At 44.7% G+C, this 19210-nt stretch overlaps 2 protein-coding genes and 1 long non-coding RNA gene across 5 annotated transcripts in view; all 3 read left to right on the forward strand.

Annotated features, from left to right (window-relative positions):
* Positions 1 to 4038, forward strand: part of LOC109897153 (4F2 cell-surface antigen heavy chain) — a 13789-nt gene extending 9751 nt beyond the window's left edge. Inside the window, exons 11-12 of the mRNA XM_031832623.1 lie at positions 2738 to 2951; positions 3096 to 4038. Of these exons, the coding sequence (XP_031688483.1) occupies positions 2738 to 2951; positions 3096 to 3232 (351 nt within the window). The 3' untranslated portion in view covers positions 3233 to 4038. The remainder of the gene's footprint in view (positions 1 to 2737; positions 2952 to 3095) is intronic.
* A 3697-nt stretch (positions 4039 to 7735) lies between these two features.
* Positions 7736 to 11269, forward strand: LOC109897154 (uncharacterized). Of its 2 annotated transcripts, none has more exons than XR_004211077.1 (2): positions 7736 to 8478; positions 11227 to 11269. It is a non-coding gene; the product is annotated as an uncharacterized LOC109897154 (long non-coding RNA). The 2 variants fall into 2 exon arrangements; XR_004211076.1 differs by having other exon boundaries at positions 7736 to 8392.
* Positions 11270 to 12875: 1606 nt separating this feature from the next.
* Positions 12876 to 15212, forward strand: LOC116375315 (nuclear transcription factor Y subunit gamma-like). Of its 2 annotated transcripts, XM_031832624.1 has the most exons (4): positions 12876 to 12985; positions 13098 to 13197; positions 14183 to 14264; positions 14568 to 15212. In XM_031832624.1, the coding sequence occupies exons 3-4, from the start codon at positions 14203 to 14205 to the stop codon at positions 14983 to 14985; spliced, it is 480 nt and encodes a 159-aa protein (XP_031688484.1). In that variant the 5' UTR covers positions 12876 to 12985; positions 13098 to 13197; positions 14183 to 14202; the 3' UTR covers positions 14986 to 15212. The 2 variants fall into 2 exon arrangements, with proteins under 2 accessions (XP_031688484.1, XP_031688485.1); XM_031832625.1 differs by lacking the exon at positions 12876 to 12985 and having other exon boundaries at positions 12992 to 13197.
* Positions 15213 to 19210: the final 3998 nt, after the last annotated feature.

Raw genomic sequence — 19210 nt, forward strand, 5'->3', positions numbered from 1 at the left:
GGTAACTGTTAAAATGAAGCTGTTCCGACACGTGGCCCTTTCACATTACCTAGCGTTTCCTTTGTTTTGACTGGTACCTGAACATGTATTCTGTTTTATTCATATGTAGTCACATGTTTTAACTGAGAAGGCTAGTTAAAAGCTACAACCCTAGCACTAGCAACATGCGCTAGCAACTTGCTCTACCAACCTGCACGAGCTACCTGCACAAGCTACCTGCACTAGCAAACCTGCACTAGCAAACCTGCACTAACTACCTGCAGTAGCAACCTGCACCCAGCAACATGCACTATCAACATGCACTAGCAACCTGTACTAGCAACCTGCACTAGCAAACTTGCACCAGCAACATTGACTAGCAACCTGCACTACCAACCTGCACTACCAACCTGCGCTAGCAACCTGCACCCAGCAACCTCTACTAAAAACATTGACTAGCAACCCCCACTAGCAACCTTCACTAACTACCTGCACTAGCAACATTGACTAGCAACATTGACTTGCAACTTTCACTAGCTACCTCCCTAGCAACCTGCACTAGCAACATTGACTAACAACCTGCACTAGCAACCTGTACTAGCAACATTGACTGCACTAGCAACATTGACTAGCAACCTGCACTAACTACCTGCACTAGCAACATTGACTAGCAACCTGCACTAGCAACCTGGACTAGCAACCTGGACTAGCAACCTGGACTAGCAACCTGGACTAGCAACCTGCACTAGCAACCTGCACTAGCAACATTGACTAGCAACATTGACTAGCAACATTGACTAGCAACCAGCACTAGCAACATTGACTAGCAACCTGCACTAGCAACATTGACTAGCAACCTGCACTAGCAACCTGCACTAACTACCTTCACTAGCAACATTGACTAGCAACCTTTACTAGCTACCTATACTAGCAACCTACACTAGCAACCTCCCCCCTCCTCTCGCTCTCTCCCCCCTCCTCTCGCTCTCTCCCCCCTCCTCTCGATTCTCTCTCTGTGTGTGTACTGACACGTGACCTACGTGTTGTGCACTAGCAACCTGCACTAACTACCTCTACTAGCAACATTGACTAGCAACCTGCACTATAGCAAACTTTCACTAGCAACATTGACAAGCAACCTGCACCCACCAACCTGCACTACCAACCTGCGCTAGCAACCTTCACTAGCAACCTGCACCCAGCAACCTCTACTAAAAACAGACTAGCAACCTGCACTAGCAACCTGCACTAGCAACATTGACTAATCATTGACTTGTAACTTCCCCAAGCTACCCATCCTAGCAACCTGCACTAGCAACCTGCACTAGCAACATTGACTAGCAACCTGCACTAGCAACATTGTCTAGCAACCTGCACTAGCAACATTGACTAGCAACCTGCACTAACTACCTGCACTAGCAACATTGACTAGCAACCTGTACTAGCAACCTGCACTAGCAACATTGACTAGCAACCTGCACTAACTACCTGTACTAGCAACCTCCCCCCCCCTCCTCTCGCTCTCTCCCCCCTCCTCTCGATTCTCTCTCTGTGTGTGTACTGACACGTGACCTACGGTATGGTATAGTATGGTACGGTGTGGTAAGGTATGGTATAGTATGGTAAGGTATGGTATAGTATAGTACGGTATGGTATAGTATAGTAAGGTACGGTATGGTATGGTATGGTATAGTATGGTATGGTATAGTATGGTATGGTATGGTATAGTATGGTATGGTATGGTATGGTAAGGTATGGTATGGTATAGTAAGGTATAGTATGGTAAGGTATAGTATGGTATAGTATAGTAAGGTATAGTATAGTATAATATAGTAAGGTACGGTATGGTATAGTATGGTAAGGTATGGTATAGTATGGTAAGGTATGGTATAGTATGGTAAGGTATGGTATAGTATAGTAAGGTATGGTATGGTATAGTAAGGTACGGTATGGTATGGTATGGTATAGTGAGGTATGGTATGGTATGGTAAGGTATGGTATAGTAAGGTATAGTAAGGTATGGTATGGTATGGTATAGTATGGTATGGTATAGTATAGTAAGGTACGGTATAGTATAGTATAGTATGGTATAGTAAGGTATAGTAAGTTATGGTATAGTATAGTAAGGTATGGTAAGGTATAGTAAGGTATGGTATAGTATAGTAAGGTATAGTAAGGTATAGTATGGTATAGTCTAGTATGGTGTATGGTATGGTACAGCATGGTATAGTAAGGTATGGTATAGTAAGGTATGGTATAGTATGGTACGTTATGGTATAGTATGGTATGGTGTAGTATGGCACAGTATAGTATGGTATGGTATAGTATGGCACGGTACAGTATAGTATAGTATGGTATGGTACAGTATAGTATGGTATGGTACAGTATAGTATGGTATAGTATGGTATAGAATAGTATGGTATAGAATAGTATGGTATATTATGGTACAGTATGGTATGGTACAGTATAGTATGGTAAAGTAAGGTATGGTATAGTAAAGTATGGTATGGTGTAGTGTAGTATAGTGTAGTATAGTGTGGTGTACACACCCCGCTGAGTGGAGTCATCCTCCTCATCACTAAACATTACATCATTATGTAATCTCTCTCCCCTCCCTCTCCTCCTCCTCTCCCCTCCCTCCCTCTCTTCCTCCTCTCCTCTCTCTTCCTCCTCTCCTCTCTCTTCCTCCTCTCCTCTCTCTTCCTCCTCTCCTCTCTTCCTCCTCTCCTCCCTCTCCTCCTCCTCCTCTCCCCTCCAGGCCCAGAAGAGTCATCGTCTGACATGTCGTTCGTGGTTTAAGACCCTCTCTGACCTGAGGGGTAAAGAACGTTCCCTCCTTCATGGGGACTACTTCCACCTCCACTCCTCCTCCACGTCCCTTGCTTTCCTGCGTCTGTGGGACCAGAGCGAGCGATACCTGACGGCCGTTAACTGGGGCTCCGCCACCTTAACCATGGTCCTCAACCACACAGGTATTTATTTCACTTGAATCATATTGAGACCAGACTATATCCTCAAAATGAATAAACGGTGACGCAACAACATATGAGAAGTCAAAACATGATTAAAACAAATCTGCATTCCAATACTGACAGGATTTCTCCTCCTCTTCCCAGAGCTGAGCCTCCCGGAGCAGGCTAAAGTGAAGCTTAGTACTGACCCTGAGAACCTGGCTGCAGACAGCTCTGTCTCGCTGGATAAACTGCTGCTGGGACCCGGACAGGCTGTCCTATTGGCCTTCCCCTTCGCTTAGGAGGGGCTAGAACAGAGACCAGGACTAGAACAGAGACCAGGACTAGAACAGAGACCAGGACTAGAACAGAGACCAGGACTAGAACAGAGACCAGGACTAGAACAGAGACCAGGACTAGAACAGAGACCAGGACTAGAACAGAGACCAGGACTAGAACAGAGACCAGGACTAGAACAGAGACCAGGACTAGAACAGAGACCAGGACTAGAACAGAGACCAGGACTAGAACAGAGACCAGGACTAGAACAGAGACCAGGACTAGAACAGAGACCAGGACTAGAACAGAGACCAGGACTAGAACAGAGACCAGGACTAGAACAGAGACCAGGACTAGAACAGGCCAGAATAAGAAACTACTAAACATAACAAAGGGAGAATGCAGAGAATGTTTTAGATCACAGAAAACAAGCAGAAGGAATATATAGTATAAACAGCAGTACTTAGCCAGTGCTTAAACATATTAAATGCCAGAATGACTATTTCCAACTGTTAAACCATTCCAGTTCAGATTTGATCAATGTTTTTTGGGGCCGTTGTCTCAAAAACATTTAAAAGGAACTTTTTAGTTCCGTTTTTTAAAATGTTTGTTTTATGACCTCTTGAGTTGAACTGTTGAAGTAGGAAAATATCAGTTTGAATTTAAAAATGTATTTTTTTTTCTTCAATCTGTTTATTCCATTCAGTGGAATATAATTGTTATTCAAATTGCTAGTATTGGAGAAGATTGCTAGATATTGTTCTGACTAAAATTTGAAAGGAGTAAAATAAAAGTCCTGTGTAATATTGCCTGGTGACAATCAAGCATCGACCCTTGTCGCCTTCCTTCCTTCTGATGTGTGTGTTCTATCTGTGGATGCCTCAGAGCTGTGCATACGGCTTGTGTGTGTACTACTTGTTCTGTTTGTGTGTGTGTGTGTGTGTGTGTGTGTGTGTGTGTGTGATATTGGCCTAATGCCACATGCTTTCCGTTAAGCTCAGGCAGAAGAACATTACAGGTGTGTTAATGTCAGCGCCATGAAACAGCCCAATGTGTCTCTCACCTCACGCAGGTGGTTAGAAGATATAAATACATCACGCTCTTGTTTGTTCATTCCAATTGATGCCGTGTGTGCTATATATTGTATGTTCACGTGCACGCAATTTGTGTCTTCAATACACACAGTCGTGTTCAGGCCTCTGTATTTGCAGTAATGTGGATGATTCAGTGCAGCCGTGTTGTGCGTGAACTTTCCTAAAGCCACACGTAGGCGAGGCCCGTTAACCTGCGGTTCGTGTTACCGTCGACAACACCATCTACCATGTTTAGGGTTTACTCCCCCACACATCAATTGAATGTATAATGTATTAATTTAAAATATTAAGAGGGTTTGTATCGTTTTAGCCAGGAGTTCTGAGTTGAGTTTCAAGCACAACTAAATCCTTACACTATTTTGACTATATATTTGAATCTGGTAAAAATATCTGCTGTAAAATGAAATATCAATATTTTAATCTTGTGAAATATCTACTGTAAATTATATATAATGAATATTATATTTGAATCTGGTAAAAATATCTGCTGTAAAATGAAATATCAATATTTTAATCTTGTGAAATATCTACTGTAAATTATATATAATGAATATTATATTTGAATCTGGTAAAATACCTTAAGTGTTTTAGTGCAGCTTTAATACTGTAAATTATATATAATTATATATTTTTGTAATTTTTTTAATCATATTGACTGATATTTGACTGTGATGATAGTAAAACACTAAGAGGCATATTCCATTGAATTGCTTTTTAATCCCGGGTTAGGGTTCATCTGTGTTTGGGAAACCACCTCTCATCATTTTAATTCATGCCCCGACGTGCGTTCGTCCTCAATGTGGCACTAGTGATTAGTGATGAGGTTCCTGTTACGTGGAGTCCATCTTTCAGAGTCAAATGACCGATAGCCTCTACGACTACTCTCTTATTAAAGTATTGATAGACCCTCTAACTTTCACTCTTTCTTGGCCGTTAGTCTGTACAAACCCATCAAAAATATTGTAGTATTTTACTATAGTTTATTTCATACCTGTCTGAAACAGTTTTTTTAGGTTTTCAGATTTTGGTTTATTTCTCAATACCTTGCCGTCGGGGTGAGGAGATACCGGGAACCAGATCGCCCCCAAGTTAGCACGCCGTCCCCGGCGGTCTGAAACCAGCCCCAACCACCTTCTGAACCACGGTGCACAGTCATGACATGCCTCTTGCTCTTACTGTCACCACCTCGCACATTTCAAACATCTTCATCCTCACCATCTTCATCAATAGATTCACATTTCATTCAACCCAAACTGTTACCACGTAGTGTAGTAAGAGGTGGAGAATGTATCCACCTGTCATACCTGAGTAAAAGTAAAGATACCTTAATAGACAATGACTCAAGTGAAAGTGTAAGTCCCCCAGTAAAACACCACTTGAGTAAAAATATTTGGTGAAAAAAATACTTAAGTATCAAAAGTAGAAGTATGAATAATTTTAAAATTCCTAATATTAAATTAAGCAAACTAGACAGCACAATTTATTTTTTATTGATTTAAAAAAACAAACATTTACGGATAGCCAGGGGCTAAAGTCCAAAGACATCATTTACAAACTAAACTTTACAAGCATTTGTGTTTAGTGATTCTTCCAGATCAGAGGCAGTAGGGATGTTCTCTTGACAAGCCTGTCAATTGGACCGTTTCTGTCCTAAACAATTACATTACTTTATTGAGGAATATAGTGAAGTAAAAGTTGCCAAAATAAATAAATAGTAAAGTACAGATACCCCCCCCCCCAAAAAAAAAAAAAACGGCTCAAGTTGTACTTGAAAGTATTTTTTTTACCTTAAGTACTTTACACCACTGAGTGTATTTTGGATGATAAATTGTACTGTCAGTATGATGTAGCTGTACAAACCTCCATTGCTATACTTTTATCTATATATTGATATATATAGTGTCTCAGTGCACAGCTGTGTTCTCTAAATAAAGCTGTTGGTAATGGGCTAGTAAATGTCAAACTGAGAGCTGTAAGGGAGGAGAGAGAGACCAGGTCAGATGTTGCTGTGTCAAACTGAGAGATGTAAGGGAGGTGAGAGAGAGACCAGGTCAAATGTTGCTGTGTCAAACAGAGATGTAAGGGAGGAGAGAGAGACAAGGCCAGATGTTGCTGTGTCAAACTGAGAGATGTAAGGGAGGTGAGAGAGAGACCAGGTCAGATGTTGCTGTGTCAAACTGAGAGCTGTAAGGGAGGAGAGAGAGACAAGGCCAGATGTTGCTGTGTCAAACTGAGAGCTGTAAGGGAGGAGAGAGAGACAAGGCCAGATGTTGCTGTGTCAAACTGAGAGATGTAAGGGAGGAGAGAGAGACCAGGCCAGATGTTGCTGTGTCAAACTGAGAGATGTAAGGGAGGAGAGAGAGACAAGGCCAGATGTTGCTGTGTCAAACTGAGAGATGTAAGGGAGGAGAGAGAGACAAGGCCAGATGTTGCTGTGTCAAACCGAGAGATGTAAGGGAGGAGAGAGAGACCAGGCCAGATGTTGCTGTGTCAAACTGAGAGATGTAAGGGAGGAGAGAGAGACAAGGCCAGATGTTGCTGTGTCAAACTGAGATGTAAGGGAGGAGAGAGAGACAAGGCCAGATGTTGCTGTGTCAAACCGAGAGATGTAAGGGAGGAGAGAGAGACCAGGCCAGATGTTGCTGTGTCAAACTGAGAGATGTAAGGGAGGAGAGAGAGACAAGGCCAGATGTTGCTGTGTCAAACTGAGAGATGTAAGGGAGGAGAGAGAGACAAGGTCAGATGTTGCTGTGTCAAACTGAGAGATGTAAGGGAGGAGAGAGAGACAAGGCCAGATGTTGCTGTGTCAAACTGAGAGATGTAAGGGAGGAGAGAGAGACAAGGCCAGATGTTGCTGTGTCAAACCGAGAGATGTAAGGGAGGAGAGAGAGACCAGGCCAGATGTTGCTGTGTCAAACTGAGAGATGTAAGGGAGGAGAGAGAGACAAGGCCAGATGTTGCTGTGTCAAACTGAGAGATGTAAGGGAGGAGAGAGAGACAAGGCCAGATGTTGCTGTGTCAAACTGAGAGATGTAAGGGAGGAGAGAGAGACCAGGCCAGATGTTGCTGTGTCAAACTGAGAGATGTAAGGGAGGAGAGAGAGACAAGGCCAGATGTTGCTGTGTCAAACTGAGAGATGTAAGGGAGGAGAGAGAGACAAGGCCAGATGTTGCTGTGTCAAACTGAGAGATGTAAGGGAGGAGAGAGAGACCAGGCCAGATGTTGCTGTGTCAAACTGAGAGATGTAAGGGAGGAGAGAGAGACAAGGCCAGATGTTGCTGTGTCAAACTGAGAGATGTAAGGGAGGAGAGAGAGACAAGGCCAGATGTTGCTGTGTCAAACTGAGAGATGTAAGGGAGGAGAGAGAGACAAGGCCAGATGTTGCTGTGTCAAACTGAGAGATGTAAGGGAGGAGAGAGAGACAAGGCCAGATGTTGCTGTGTCAAACTGAGAGATGTAAGGGAGGAGAGAGAGACAAGGCCAGATGTTGCTGTGTCAAACTGAGAGATGTAAGGGAGGAGAGAGAGACAAGGCCAGATGTTGCTGTGTCAAACCGAGAGCTGTAAGGGAGGAGAGAGAGACAAGGCCAGATGTTGCTGTGTCAAACAGAGATGTAAGGGAGGAGAGAGAGACAAGGCCAGATGTTGCTGTGTCAAACTGAGAGCTGTAAGGGAGGAGAGAGAGACAAGGCCAGATGTTGCTGTGTCAAACTGAGAGATGTAAGGGAGGAGAGAGAGACAAGGCCAGATGTTGCTGTGTCAAACCGAGAGCTGTAAGGGAGGAGAGAGAGACAAGGCCAGATGTTGCTGTGTCAAACCGAGAGCTGTGTTCGAGGTCTGGGCCCGCTTCTCTGTGGTGGATTGTTCTCTGTCTGTGTGTGTGTGTGTGTGTTCGTGTCATTTTGTTCCAGGATTGCAATGACGAGGTGTGTGAGAGATCAGAGGGCTCTCTCTCCCTACCTCCCTCACCTCCCTCTCTCTGTTTCTGTCTCTCTCCTTTTCTCATTCAGACACACACAGAGGTGAGATCAGGGGTTTTGAGAGAGCGACAGCGGGCCTATAACCGCTCCTACGAAACTCCCTCCCACACGTACGTAACGTACAGACAGACACAGACCACACACACACACACACATGTAGCAGAGCTGTGCCGTGATCACGCTGAAAGGATGAATGGTAAGTCTGCATCTCTGTCCTTGTCTATAAGTTTGAAAATTTGTGACTATACGGTCACAGGTTGCAATGCTGTGAAGATGGTTTTATATTGTACTGTGTCATTACGTGCAGGAACAGAAGCATCTTTGTTGACGCTGTTGACCCAATTGCACATCTGGCAAAAACAAAGATAAACCCTGTGGCTTTTTATACATGTCACTATCTGCTGGCTTAGTTATTTTATACTTTAAAAACAAGGAGATTTTTAATATTTTTTATTATATATTTTTGTTGATCACAAGGGCCTGAAAGAGCATGTGGCCGTACTCATGACAAGACTCCCCGTATAAAGTCCTGGCAGTGGCCGTACTCATGACAAGACTCCCCGTATAAAGTCCTGGCAGTGGCCGTACTCATGACAAGACTCCCCGTATAAAGTCCTGGCAGTGGCCGTACTCATGACAAGACTCCCCGTATAAAGTCCTGGCAATTGAAAACGTTTGCAAGAAACGGATCTCCTTGAAGTCCCCCCCCCCCCCCCCCCAGGACAGTCTATTGTTTTCAGGGGTTATGATTTATTAAAGCATTTAAATCTGGTGATTTTTGACCTTTTGACCCCATTCAGATTTTTATTAGGTTCCCATTCTCTACTCTCCTGGCGTCCCCCATCTATTGGTCTTTCTCTATTTGGGATCTAGAGGGGGACCGTTATTTCTGAACTGTGCCTCAAGCTCAAGGATATTTCTGCAAGCCTTTTTAAATGTCCTCCGTTTTCTCAGTCCGTTCCCAGCTTCTGCTCCATCCCGGTACTGTTGCTGAAAGACATGTAGTCATTCTGAAAAGATTGTTTACTCATCGCATCACAAATTGTACTCGTAGAGAATTTTGAAGAGGCCAGTTCAATAGTTATTTTGAAATTGCAGTATTTGGTGTTGACCTCATACGCATTTGTCATATTTTGGGTGCCGTGCATGCAGAGATGTAAACTAATCTATTCGCCTAGCCTGAGGCTAGTACTGTTCAGACCTGGTAAGAAGAAAATGTGTCCATCTAGCCTGTCAGGACGGTGGAATTTAGTCTTTTTAAATATCGCAATGAATGTTACTCGGGTTTGACTGAAATCCCAGTCTACTAGTGCAGCTGGCTAGTCAACTAAATCCTTAAGTTCCATCACTGCTGTGTTCATACCTCCTCTCACTCAAAATGTCATGGAGCATTTGGTCGTTGGGTTAATGTCCCGTTGGGTTATTGGTCGTTGGGTTATTGTCCCGTTGGGTTAATGGTTGTTTGGTTAATGGTCGTTGGGTTAATGTCCCGTTGGGTTATTGGTCGTTGGGTTAATGTCCCGTTGGGTTATTGTCCCGTTGGGTTATTGGTCGTTGGGTTATTGTCCCGTTGGGTTAATGTCCCGTTGGGTTATTGGTCGTTGGGTTATTGTCCCGTTGGGTTAATGTCCTGTTGGGTTAATGTCCCGTTGGGTTAATGGTCGTTGGGTTATTGGTTGTTGGGTTATTGGCCCGTTGGGTTAATGGTCGTTGGGTTAATGGTCGTTGGGTTAATGTCCCGTTGGGTTATTGGTCGTTGGGTTATTGTCCCGTTGGGTTAATGGTCGTTGGGTTAATGGTCGTTGGGTTAATGTCCCGTTGGGTTAATGTCCCGTTGGGTTAATGTCCCGTTGGGTTATTGGCCGTTGGGTTAATGGCCGTTGGGTTATTGGGCGTTGGGTTAATGTCCCGTTGGGTTATTGGTCGTTGGGTTAATGTCCCGTTGGGTTATTGGTCGTTGGGTTATTGTCCCGTTGGGTTATCGGTCGTTGGGTTATTGTCCCGTTGGGTTAATGTCCTGTTGGGTTATTGGTCGTTGGGTTATTGTCCCGTTGGGTTATTGTCCTGTTGGGTTAATGTCCCGTTGGGTTAATGTCCCGTTGGGTTAATGTCCCGTTGGGTTAATGGTCGTTGGGTTAATGTCCCGTTGGGTTAATGTCCCGTTGGGTTAATGTCCCGTTGGGTTATTGTCCCGTTGGGTTATTGTCCCGTTGGGTTATTGTCCCGTTGGGTTATTGTCCCGTTGGGTTATTGGTCGTTGGGTTATTGGATGTTGGGTTAATGTCCCGTTGGGTTATTGTCCCGTTGGGTTATTGTCCCGTTGGGTTAATGTCCCGTTGGGTTAATGTCCCGTTGGGTTAATGTCCCGTTGGGTTATTGTCCCGTTGGGTTATTGTCCCGTTGGGTTAATGTCCCGTTGGGTTATTGTCCCGTTGGGTTATTGTCCTGTTGGGTTATTGGTCGTTGGGTTATTGGTCGTTGGGTTAATGTCCCGTTGGGTTATTGGTCGTTGGGTTCATGGACGTTGGGTTAATGTCCCGTTGGGTTATTGGTCGTTGGGTTCATGGTCGTTGGGTTAATGTCCCGTTGGGTTAATGTCCCGTTGGGTTATTGTCCCGTTGGGTTAATGGTCGTTGGGTTATTGGTCGTTGGGTTAATGGTCGTTGGGTTAATGTCCCGTTGGGTTCATGGTCGTTGGGTTAATGTCCCGTGGGGTTATTGGTCGTTGGGTTATTGTCCCGTTGGGTTATTGGTCGTTGGGTTATTGGTCGTAGGGTTAATAGCTGTTGGGTTATTGTAACAACAAAAAAGCTATCTATATCTATAATTGTCATCATCAAAATAGATCCTCTACTGTCACAGAAGTAGGAAAATGCATATACAAATTTGTCTGATAACACGTCGTTGATTTTTACTGTAAAATAAATGCTTTTCCATATTTCAGGTTGAGTCTGAGAACCAGTTACTACCTGGATCGGCGGCTGACAGTAAGTCAATTTTCACCAATCAATACTTAAAAAAAAATTTAATCTGTTATTGTCAGTGACACAATATTTCTGAAAAAAAAAAAGCTTTATACTGGTCTAACGACAGCATAAAATATAAACTATATTAAAATATAATATAATTCTCAGTAGGGAATGTGCAACGGTTAAACCTTACCCGTGACCTTCATGACCTTTGGTTAATTAGTTATTTAGCACAGCGTCCAATCTGTACTGAGGATTAATAACTTTGTACCTTGTGAAAATAATTAATTTTCAGGAATTAGGTAAATTACATGTTTATGCGGTTTATTGGGTGAAACTAGACCGACCTCGTCACTTCAGGCGTGCCAACCTGCCGAGGGTTGATGGGTGATCTTATTCGTTCCCGTCAAACCTGCACTGAAACCTTCAGGCAGAAAGCTAAAGACATTTGAAGAAATTCACTGCAGTGTTTTGCCATCTGTTTTTAGGATGGAATATTTGGATATTTGGATAAATATAGGAAATTAGCATGATGTGGCTAGACCCAATAAATAGGTATATAAGAGGTATGTAATGGGTACATAATGGGTATGTAAATGGGTACATCATGAATATAATGGGTATGTAATGGGTACATAATGAATATAGTAGGTATATAATATAATAGATTCTGCTATAGTTAATTGTTTGGCCAGGGTTCAGATTCTGCTATAGTTAATCGTTTGGCCAGTGTTCAGATTCTGCTATAGTTAATTGTTTGGCCAGTGTTCAGATTCTGCTATAGTTAATTATTTGGCCAGTGTTCAGATTCTGCTATAGTTAATTATTTGGCCAGTGTTCAGATAATGCCATAGTTAATTGTTTGGCCAGTGTTCAGATTATGCTATAGTTAATTGTTTGGCCAGTGTTCAGATTCTGCCATAGTTAATTGTTTGGCCAGTGTTCAGATTATGCTATAGTTAGACTAAACACAATATACAACATTGGCTTTCCTGTCTGTGTTGTTCTTTCCCGTGTCTGAAACAGGACGTTACAAAAAATAATCAAGGAAATGCCTTTTTCCGTGCGGATACTAAGTGTGTCTTATTTCACCTGTATTGCAACTACCGTAAGTACGTTGTTGATCTCATCTCACCTTCTTTACGCGAGATGAGTCCTTCATCAATTCTTATTTAGTGATGAGAAATGTAGTGGATGAGATTGATCTGATAGAAAAAAGTCCAGTTTCCTCTCTGTCTCTCTCCTCTCTCTCTCTCTTCTCTCTCTCCGTTTCCGTCTCTCTCTGTCTCTCTCTGTCTCTCTCTGTCTCTCTCTGTCTCTCTCACTCTCTCTCTCTGTCTCTCTGTCTCTCTGTCTCTCTGTCTCTCTCTCTCTCTCTCTGTCTCTCTGTCTCTCTCTCTCTCTCTGTCTCTCTCTGTCTCTCTCTGTCTCTCTCTCTCTCTCTCTCTCTCTCTCTCTCTCTCTCTCTCCCTCTCTCTCCCTCTCCTCTCCCTCTCTCTCCTTCTCTCTCCCTCTCTCTCCCTCTCTCTCCCTCTCTCTCTCCCGCTCTCTCTCGCTCTCGCTCTCGCTCTCTCTCTCTCTCTCTCTCTCTCTCTCTCTCTCTCTCTCTCTCTCCTCTCTCTCTCTCTCTCTCTCTCTACTATAGGTAGTGATGTGTGGCAGCAGACTGAGAGGTCTCTGTTCAGTAAAGCGTTGACGACCCACGGCAAAGACTTCTCTCTCATCCAACAAATGGTTTACGTTCAACTTTCATGTCATTCCGTACTGATTCCTCATCTGCTGTATGTACCAAGGAATTTATGTTAACCTACTCACCCCTGTGTGTGTGTGTGTGTGTGTGTTGCAGGTGCAGACTAAGTGTGTGTCTCAGTGTGTGGAGTTCTACTATTCTCTCCAGGAAACTTCCTGACAAACAGAGGGAGCAGAGGGAGCAGGAACAGATGAGTGTAAGGAAGAGACCCTGTTATGAGACCCTCCCTCCCTCCCTCCCCTCCCTCCCTCCCTCCCTCCCTCCCTCCTCCCTCCCTCCCTCCCTCCCTCCCTCCCTTTCTCTCTCATGCCCTCCTCTCTCCCTTTCTCTCTCATGCCCTCCTCTCTTCCCTTTCTCTCTCATGTCCTCCTCTCTCCCTTTCTCTCTCATGTCCTCCTCTCTCCCTTTCTCTCTCATGTCCTCCTCTCTCCCTTTCTCTCTCATGTCCTCCTCTCTCCCTTTCTCTCTCATGCCCTCCTCTCTCCCTTTCTCTCTCATGCCCTCCTCTCTCCCTTTCTCTCTCATGTCCTCCTCTCTCCCTTTCTCTCTCATGCCCTCCTCTCTCCCTTCTCTCTCATGCCCTCCTCTCTCCCTTTCTCTCTCATGCCCTCCTCTCTCCCTTTCTCTCTCATGCCCTCCTCTCTCCCTTTCTCTCTCATACCCTCCTCTCTCCCTTTCTCTCTCATGCCCTCCTCTCTCCCTTTCTCTCTCATGTCCTCCTCTCTCATGCCCTCCTCTCTCTCTTTCTCTCTCATGCCCTCCTCTCTCTCTTTTCTCTCTCATGACCTCCTCTCTCCCTTTCCCTCTCATGTCCTCCTCTCTCCCTTTCTCTCTCATGTCCTCCTCTCTCCCTTTCTCTCTCATGTCCTCCTCTCTCCCTTTCTCTCTCATGCCCTCCTCTCTCCCTTTCTCTCTCATGCCCTCCTCTCTCTCTTTCTCTTGTTCTATTTGTCCTTCTGTCCATCCATCTCTTTCTCTCTGCTGTTAACCCTTACCTGTGATGCCTTTTGGTCTGTGTTGAAATAATTAGGAACAGCTGATAAATCTTTAGTCATCTTCTGATTTGCTGAGTCGCGTTCTAATTCACTAGATCATCTTCTGATTTGCTGAGTCGTGTTGAGGCTCACGGTCAGAATGGAGAGAATAGAGAGATTCTATGGTACTCAGATATCCTTTTACAGGTGGTGTCCCTCCTAAACCGATGGAACAGGTGGTACCAGCCCCGTCGTTGGCTACCAACTTCCCCTGTAAGCAGTGTGGAAAGTGAGTTTGCCCAACCCAATGATTGAACTATCTATACACCCTGCCTGAGTTTGAATATCGATCTTTGGGCAGATATTGTAATGTAGATAATTGTAGATAATCTTCATCTCTTTCTTGCCCTACCTCCCTCTCCCTCCCCTCCCTCCCTCCCTCCTCCCTCCTCCCCTCCCTCCCGTCCTCCTCCCCCCTCCCTCCCCCCTCCCCTCCCCCTCCCCTCCCTCCCTCCCTCCCTCCCTCCCTCCCTCCTCCCTCCCTCCCTCCCTCCCTCCCTCCCTCCCTCCCTCCCTCCCTCCCTCCCTTTAGGATGTTCTATAAGATAAAGAGTCGTAACGCCCATATGAAGATCCATAGGCAGCAGCAGGATGACTGGAGACACCCCCCAGGCCTCGTCATCAACCTAGCCCAGAACGTCACCCCCAACCTGGGAACCAATCTACCCCAGCTCCAGGCTTCAGGTCGGGCCTACCTCCCAGGCCCCATCAACAACAACAACAGCAACCACCACACTGGTGGCGCTCACACCATCATCATCAACAACAACACCAACAACAACATCAGTGATCCAAACATTCCAAACACCAATACCATGACCAATAGCAACAGTGTCAGTGTCATCGACTCCACCCCTAATCAGAGAGGACACGCCCCCCTCCTCTCTGTCCAGCAATCGTGGGACTTGTTTCAGTTGAACTCTAATCCTGCTGCAGGGTTTCTACTATGACCCGGAAGTGAAAGGAGCCATGGGGGTCACGGTGGGAGGGGTGAAAGGTCAAGTCCTCTGGCAGTAGAGTTCTGGAATCAGAATGAATAGAACTGACATGTATAGGACTACATTCACATTTTGAAAAGCATTTAAAATATATAAATATAGTGAGAAATCTGTAAATGATGTTTAATATTTAAATGTTTTGAATTTCAATTTTTATTAAAAATGGATTTTTGTGTCTCTATTGATCCATCTTTTACTTTCCCACTCAAATACAGACATCCATCTAACCAACCCGTTCTCCCTCCTAAATGGGAACATATAGACATACAGTACCAGTCGATAGTTTGGACACGCCGACTCATTCAAGGGTTTCTGTTTATTTTTTAAAACTATTTTCTTCTTTGTAGAATAATAGTGAAGACATCACAACTATGAAATAACACATATGGAATCATGTAGTAACCAAAAAAACTTTGCCTTGATGACAGCTTTGCACACACTTGTCATTCTCTCAACCAGCTTCATGAGGTAGTCACCTGGAATGCATTTCAATTAACAGGTATGCCTTCTTAAAAGTTGGAATTTGTTTCCTTCTTAATTTGTTTGAGCCAATCAGTTGTGTTGTGACAAGGTAGGGGTGGCATACAGAAGATAGCCCTATTTGGTAAAAGACCAAGTCCATATTATGGTAAGAACAGCTCAAATAAGCAAAGAGAAACGACTGTCCATCATCACTGTAAGACATGAAGGTCAGTCAATTCTGAGAATTTAAAGATCTTAGAAAGTTTCTTCAAGTGCGTTCTCAAAAACCATCAAGCGCTATGATGAAAATGTCTCTCATGAGGACCGCCACAGGAAAGGAAGACCCAGAGTTACCTCTGCTGCAGAGGATAAGTTCATTAGAGTTACCAACCTCAGAAATTGCAGCCAAAATAAATGCTTCACAGAGTTCAAGTAACAGACACATCTCAACATCATGTGTTCAGAGGAGACTGTGTGAATCAGGCCTCCATGGTGAAATTGCTCCAAAGACACCACTACTAAAGGACACCAATAAGAAGAGACTTGTTTGGGCCAAGAAACACGAGCAATGGACATTAGACCAGTGGAAATCTGCCCTTTGGTCTGATGAGTCCAAATGTTTTTGGTTCCAAGCGCAGTGTCTTTGTGAGATGCAGAGTAGGTGAATGGATGATCTCCGGATGTGTGGTTCCCACCGTGAAGCATGGAGGAGGAGGTGTGGGGGTGCTTTGCTGGTGACACTGTCTGCGATTCATTTAGAATTCAAGGCAAACTTAACCAGCATGGCTACCATAGCATTCTGTAGCGATACGCCATCCCATCTGGTTTGAGGTAAGTGGGATTATAAATTGTTTCTCAACAGAACAATGACCCAACACACCTCCAATGACCCAACCCACTTGAGATTGTTTGGGATGAGATGGACCGCAGACGGAAGGAAAAGCAGCCAACAAGTGCTCAGCATGTGTGTGAACTCCTTCAAGACTGTTGGAAAAGCATTCCAGGTGAAGCTGGTTGAGAGAATGCCAGGAGTGTGCAAAGCTGTCATGAAGGCTATTTGAAGAATCTCAAGTATAATTTTTTTTTTTTAATTTAACACTTTTTTTAGGTTACTACATGAATCCATAAGTGCTGTTTCATAGTTGTCATGTCTTCACAATAATGGAGAGAAATAAATAAAAACCTTTGAATGAGTAGGTGTGTTCAACCATTTGACTGGTACTGTGTCTGGTCTGAGTGCACTCTACATCAGTGGTCTCTTAATAAAGTTGTTGGTAACGGGCAAACTGAATGTCAAACTGAGAGATGTAAGGGAGGAGACAGAGAGACCAGGTCAAATGTTGCTGTGTCAAACAGAGATGTAAGGGAGGAGAGAGAGACCAGGTCAGATGTTGCTGTGTCAAACAGAGATGTAAGGGAGGAGAGAGAGACCAGGTCAGATGTTGCTGTGTCAAACAGAGATGTAAGGGAGGAGAGAGAGACCAGGTCAGATGTTGCTGTGTCAAACAGAGATGTAAGGGAGGAGAGAGACCAGGTCAAATGTTGCTGTGTCAAACAGAGATGTAAGGGAGGAGAGAGAGACCAGGTCAAATGTTGCTGTGTCAAACAGAGATGTAAGGGAGGAGAGAGAGACCAGGTCAGATGTTGCTGTGTCAAACAGAGATGTAAGGGAGGAGAGAGAGACCAGGTCAGATGTTGCTGTGTCAAACAGAGATGTAAGGGAGGAGAGAGAGACCAGGTCAGATGTTGCTGTGTCAAACAGAGAGATGTAAGGGAGGAGCGAGAGACCAGGTCAGATGTTGCTGTGTCAAACAGAGATGTAAGGGAGGAGAGAGAGACCAGGTCAGATGTTGCTGTGTCAAACAGAGATGTAAGGGAGGAGAGAGAGACCAGGTCAAATGTTGCTGTGTCAAACAGAGATGTAAGGGAGGAGAGAGAGACCAGGTCAGATGTTGCTGTGTCAAACAGAGATGTAAGGGAGGAGAGAGAGACCAGGTCAAATGTTGCTGTGTCAAACAGAGATGTAAGGGAGGAGAGAGAGACCAGGTCAGATGTTGCTGTGTCAAACAGAGATGTAAGGGAGGAGAGAGAGACCAGGTCAGATGTTGCTGTGTCAAACAGAGATGTAAGGGAGGAAAGAGAGACCAGGTCAGATGTTGCTGTGTCAAACAGAGAGATGTAAGGGAGGAGAGAGAGACCAGGTCAGATGTTGCTGTGTCAAACAGAGATGTAAGGGAGGAGAGAGAGACCAGGTCAGATGTTGCTGTGTCAAACAGAGATGTAAGGGAGGAGAGAGAGACCAGGTCAAATGTTGCTGTGTCAAACAGAGATGTAAGGGAGGAGAGAGAGACCAGGTCAGATGTTGCTGTGTCAAACAGAGATGTAAGGGAGGAGAGAGAGACCAGGTCAAATGTTGCTGTGTCAAACAGAGATGTAAGGGAGGAGAGAGAGACCAGGTCAAATGTTGCTGTGTCAAACAGAGATGTAAGGGAGGAGAGAGAGACCAGGTCAGATGTTGCTGTGTCAAACAGAGATGTAAGGGAGGAGAGAGAGACCAGGTCAGATGTTGCTGTGTCAAACAGAGATGTAAGGGAGAAGAGAGAGACCAGGTCAGATGTTGCTGTGTCAAACAGAGAGATGTAAGGGAGGAGCGAGAGACCAGGTCAGATGTTGCTGTGTCAAACAGAGATGTAAGGGAGGAGAGAGAGACCAGGTCAGATGTTGCTGTGTCAAACAGAGATGTAAGGGAGGAGAGAGAGACCAGGTCAAATGTTGCTGTGTCAAACAGAGATGTAAGGGAGGAGAGAGAGACCAGGTCAGATGTTGCTGTGTCAAACAGAGATGTAAGGGAGGAGAGAGAGACCAGGTCAAATGTTGCTGTGTCAAACAGAGATGTAAGGGAGGAGAGAGAGACCAGGTCAAATGTTGCTGTGTCAAACAGAGATGTAAGGGAGGAGAGAGAGACCAGGTAAGATGTTGCTGTGTCAAACAGAGATGTAAGGGAGGAGAGAGAGACCAGGTCAAATGTTGCTGTGTCAAACAGAGATGTAAGGGAGGAGAGAGAGACCAGGTCAGATGTTGCTGTGTCAAACAGAGATGTAAGGGAGGAGAGAGAGACCAGGTCAAATGTTGCTGTGTCAAACAGAGATGTAAGGGAGGAGAGAGAGACCAGGTCAAATGTTGCTGTGTCAAACAGAGAAGTAAGGGAGGAGAGAGACCAGGTCAGATGTTGCTGTGTCAAACAGAGATGTAAGGGAGGAGAGAGAGAGAGACCAGATCAAATGTTGCTGTGTCAAACAGAGATGTAAGGGAGGAGAGAGAGACCAGGTCAGATGTTGCTGTGTCAAACAGAGATGTAAGGGAGGAGAGAGAGACCAGGTCAAATGTTGCTGTGTCAAACAGAGATGTAAGGGAGGAGAGAGAGACCAGGTCAAATGTTGCTGTGTCAAACAGAGATGTAAGGGAGGAGAGAGAGACCAGGTCAGATGTTGCTGTGTCAAACAGAGATGTAAGGGAGGAGAGAGAGACCAGGTCAGATGTTGCTGTGTCAAACAGAGATGTAAGGGAGGAGAGAGAGACCAGGTCAGATGTTGCTGTGTCAAACAGAGATGTAAGGGAGGAGAGAGACCAGGTCAGATGTTGCTGTGTCAAACAGAGATGTAAGGGAGGAGAGAGAGACCAGGTCAGATGTTGCTGTGTCAAACAGAGATGTAAG

This window comes from Oncorhynchus kisutch, linkage group LG9 (genome assembly GCF_002021735.2).
Source record: "Oncorhynchus kisutch isolate 150728-3 linkage group LG9, Okis_V2, whole genome shotgun sequence".
Classification (NCBI taxonomy): domain Eukaryota; kingdom Metazoa; phylum Chordata; class Actinopteri; order Salmoniformes; family Salmonidae; genus Oncorhynchus; species Oncorhynchus kisutch.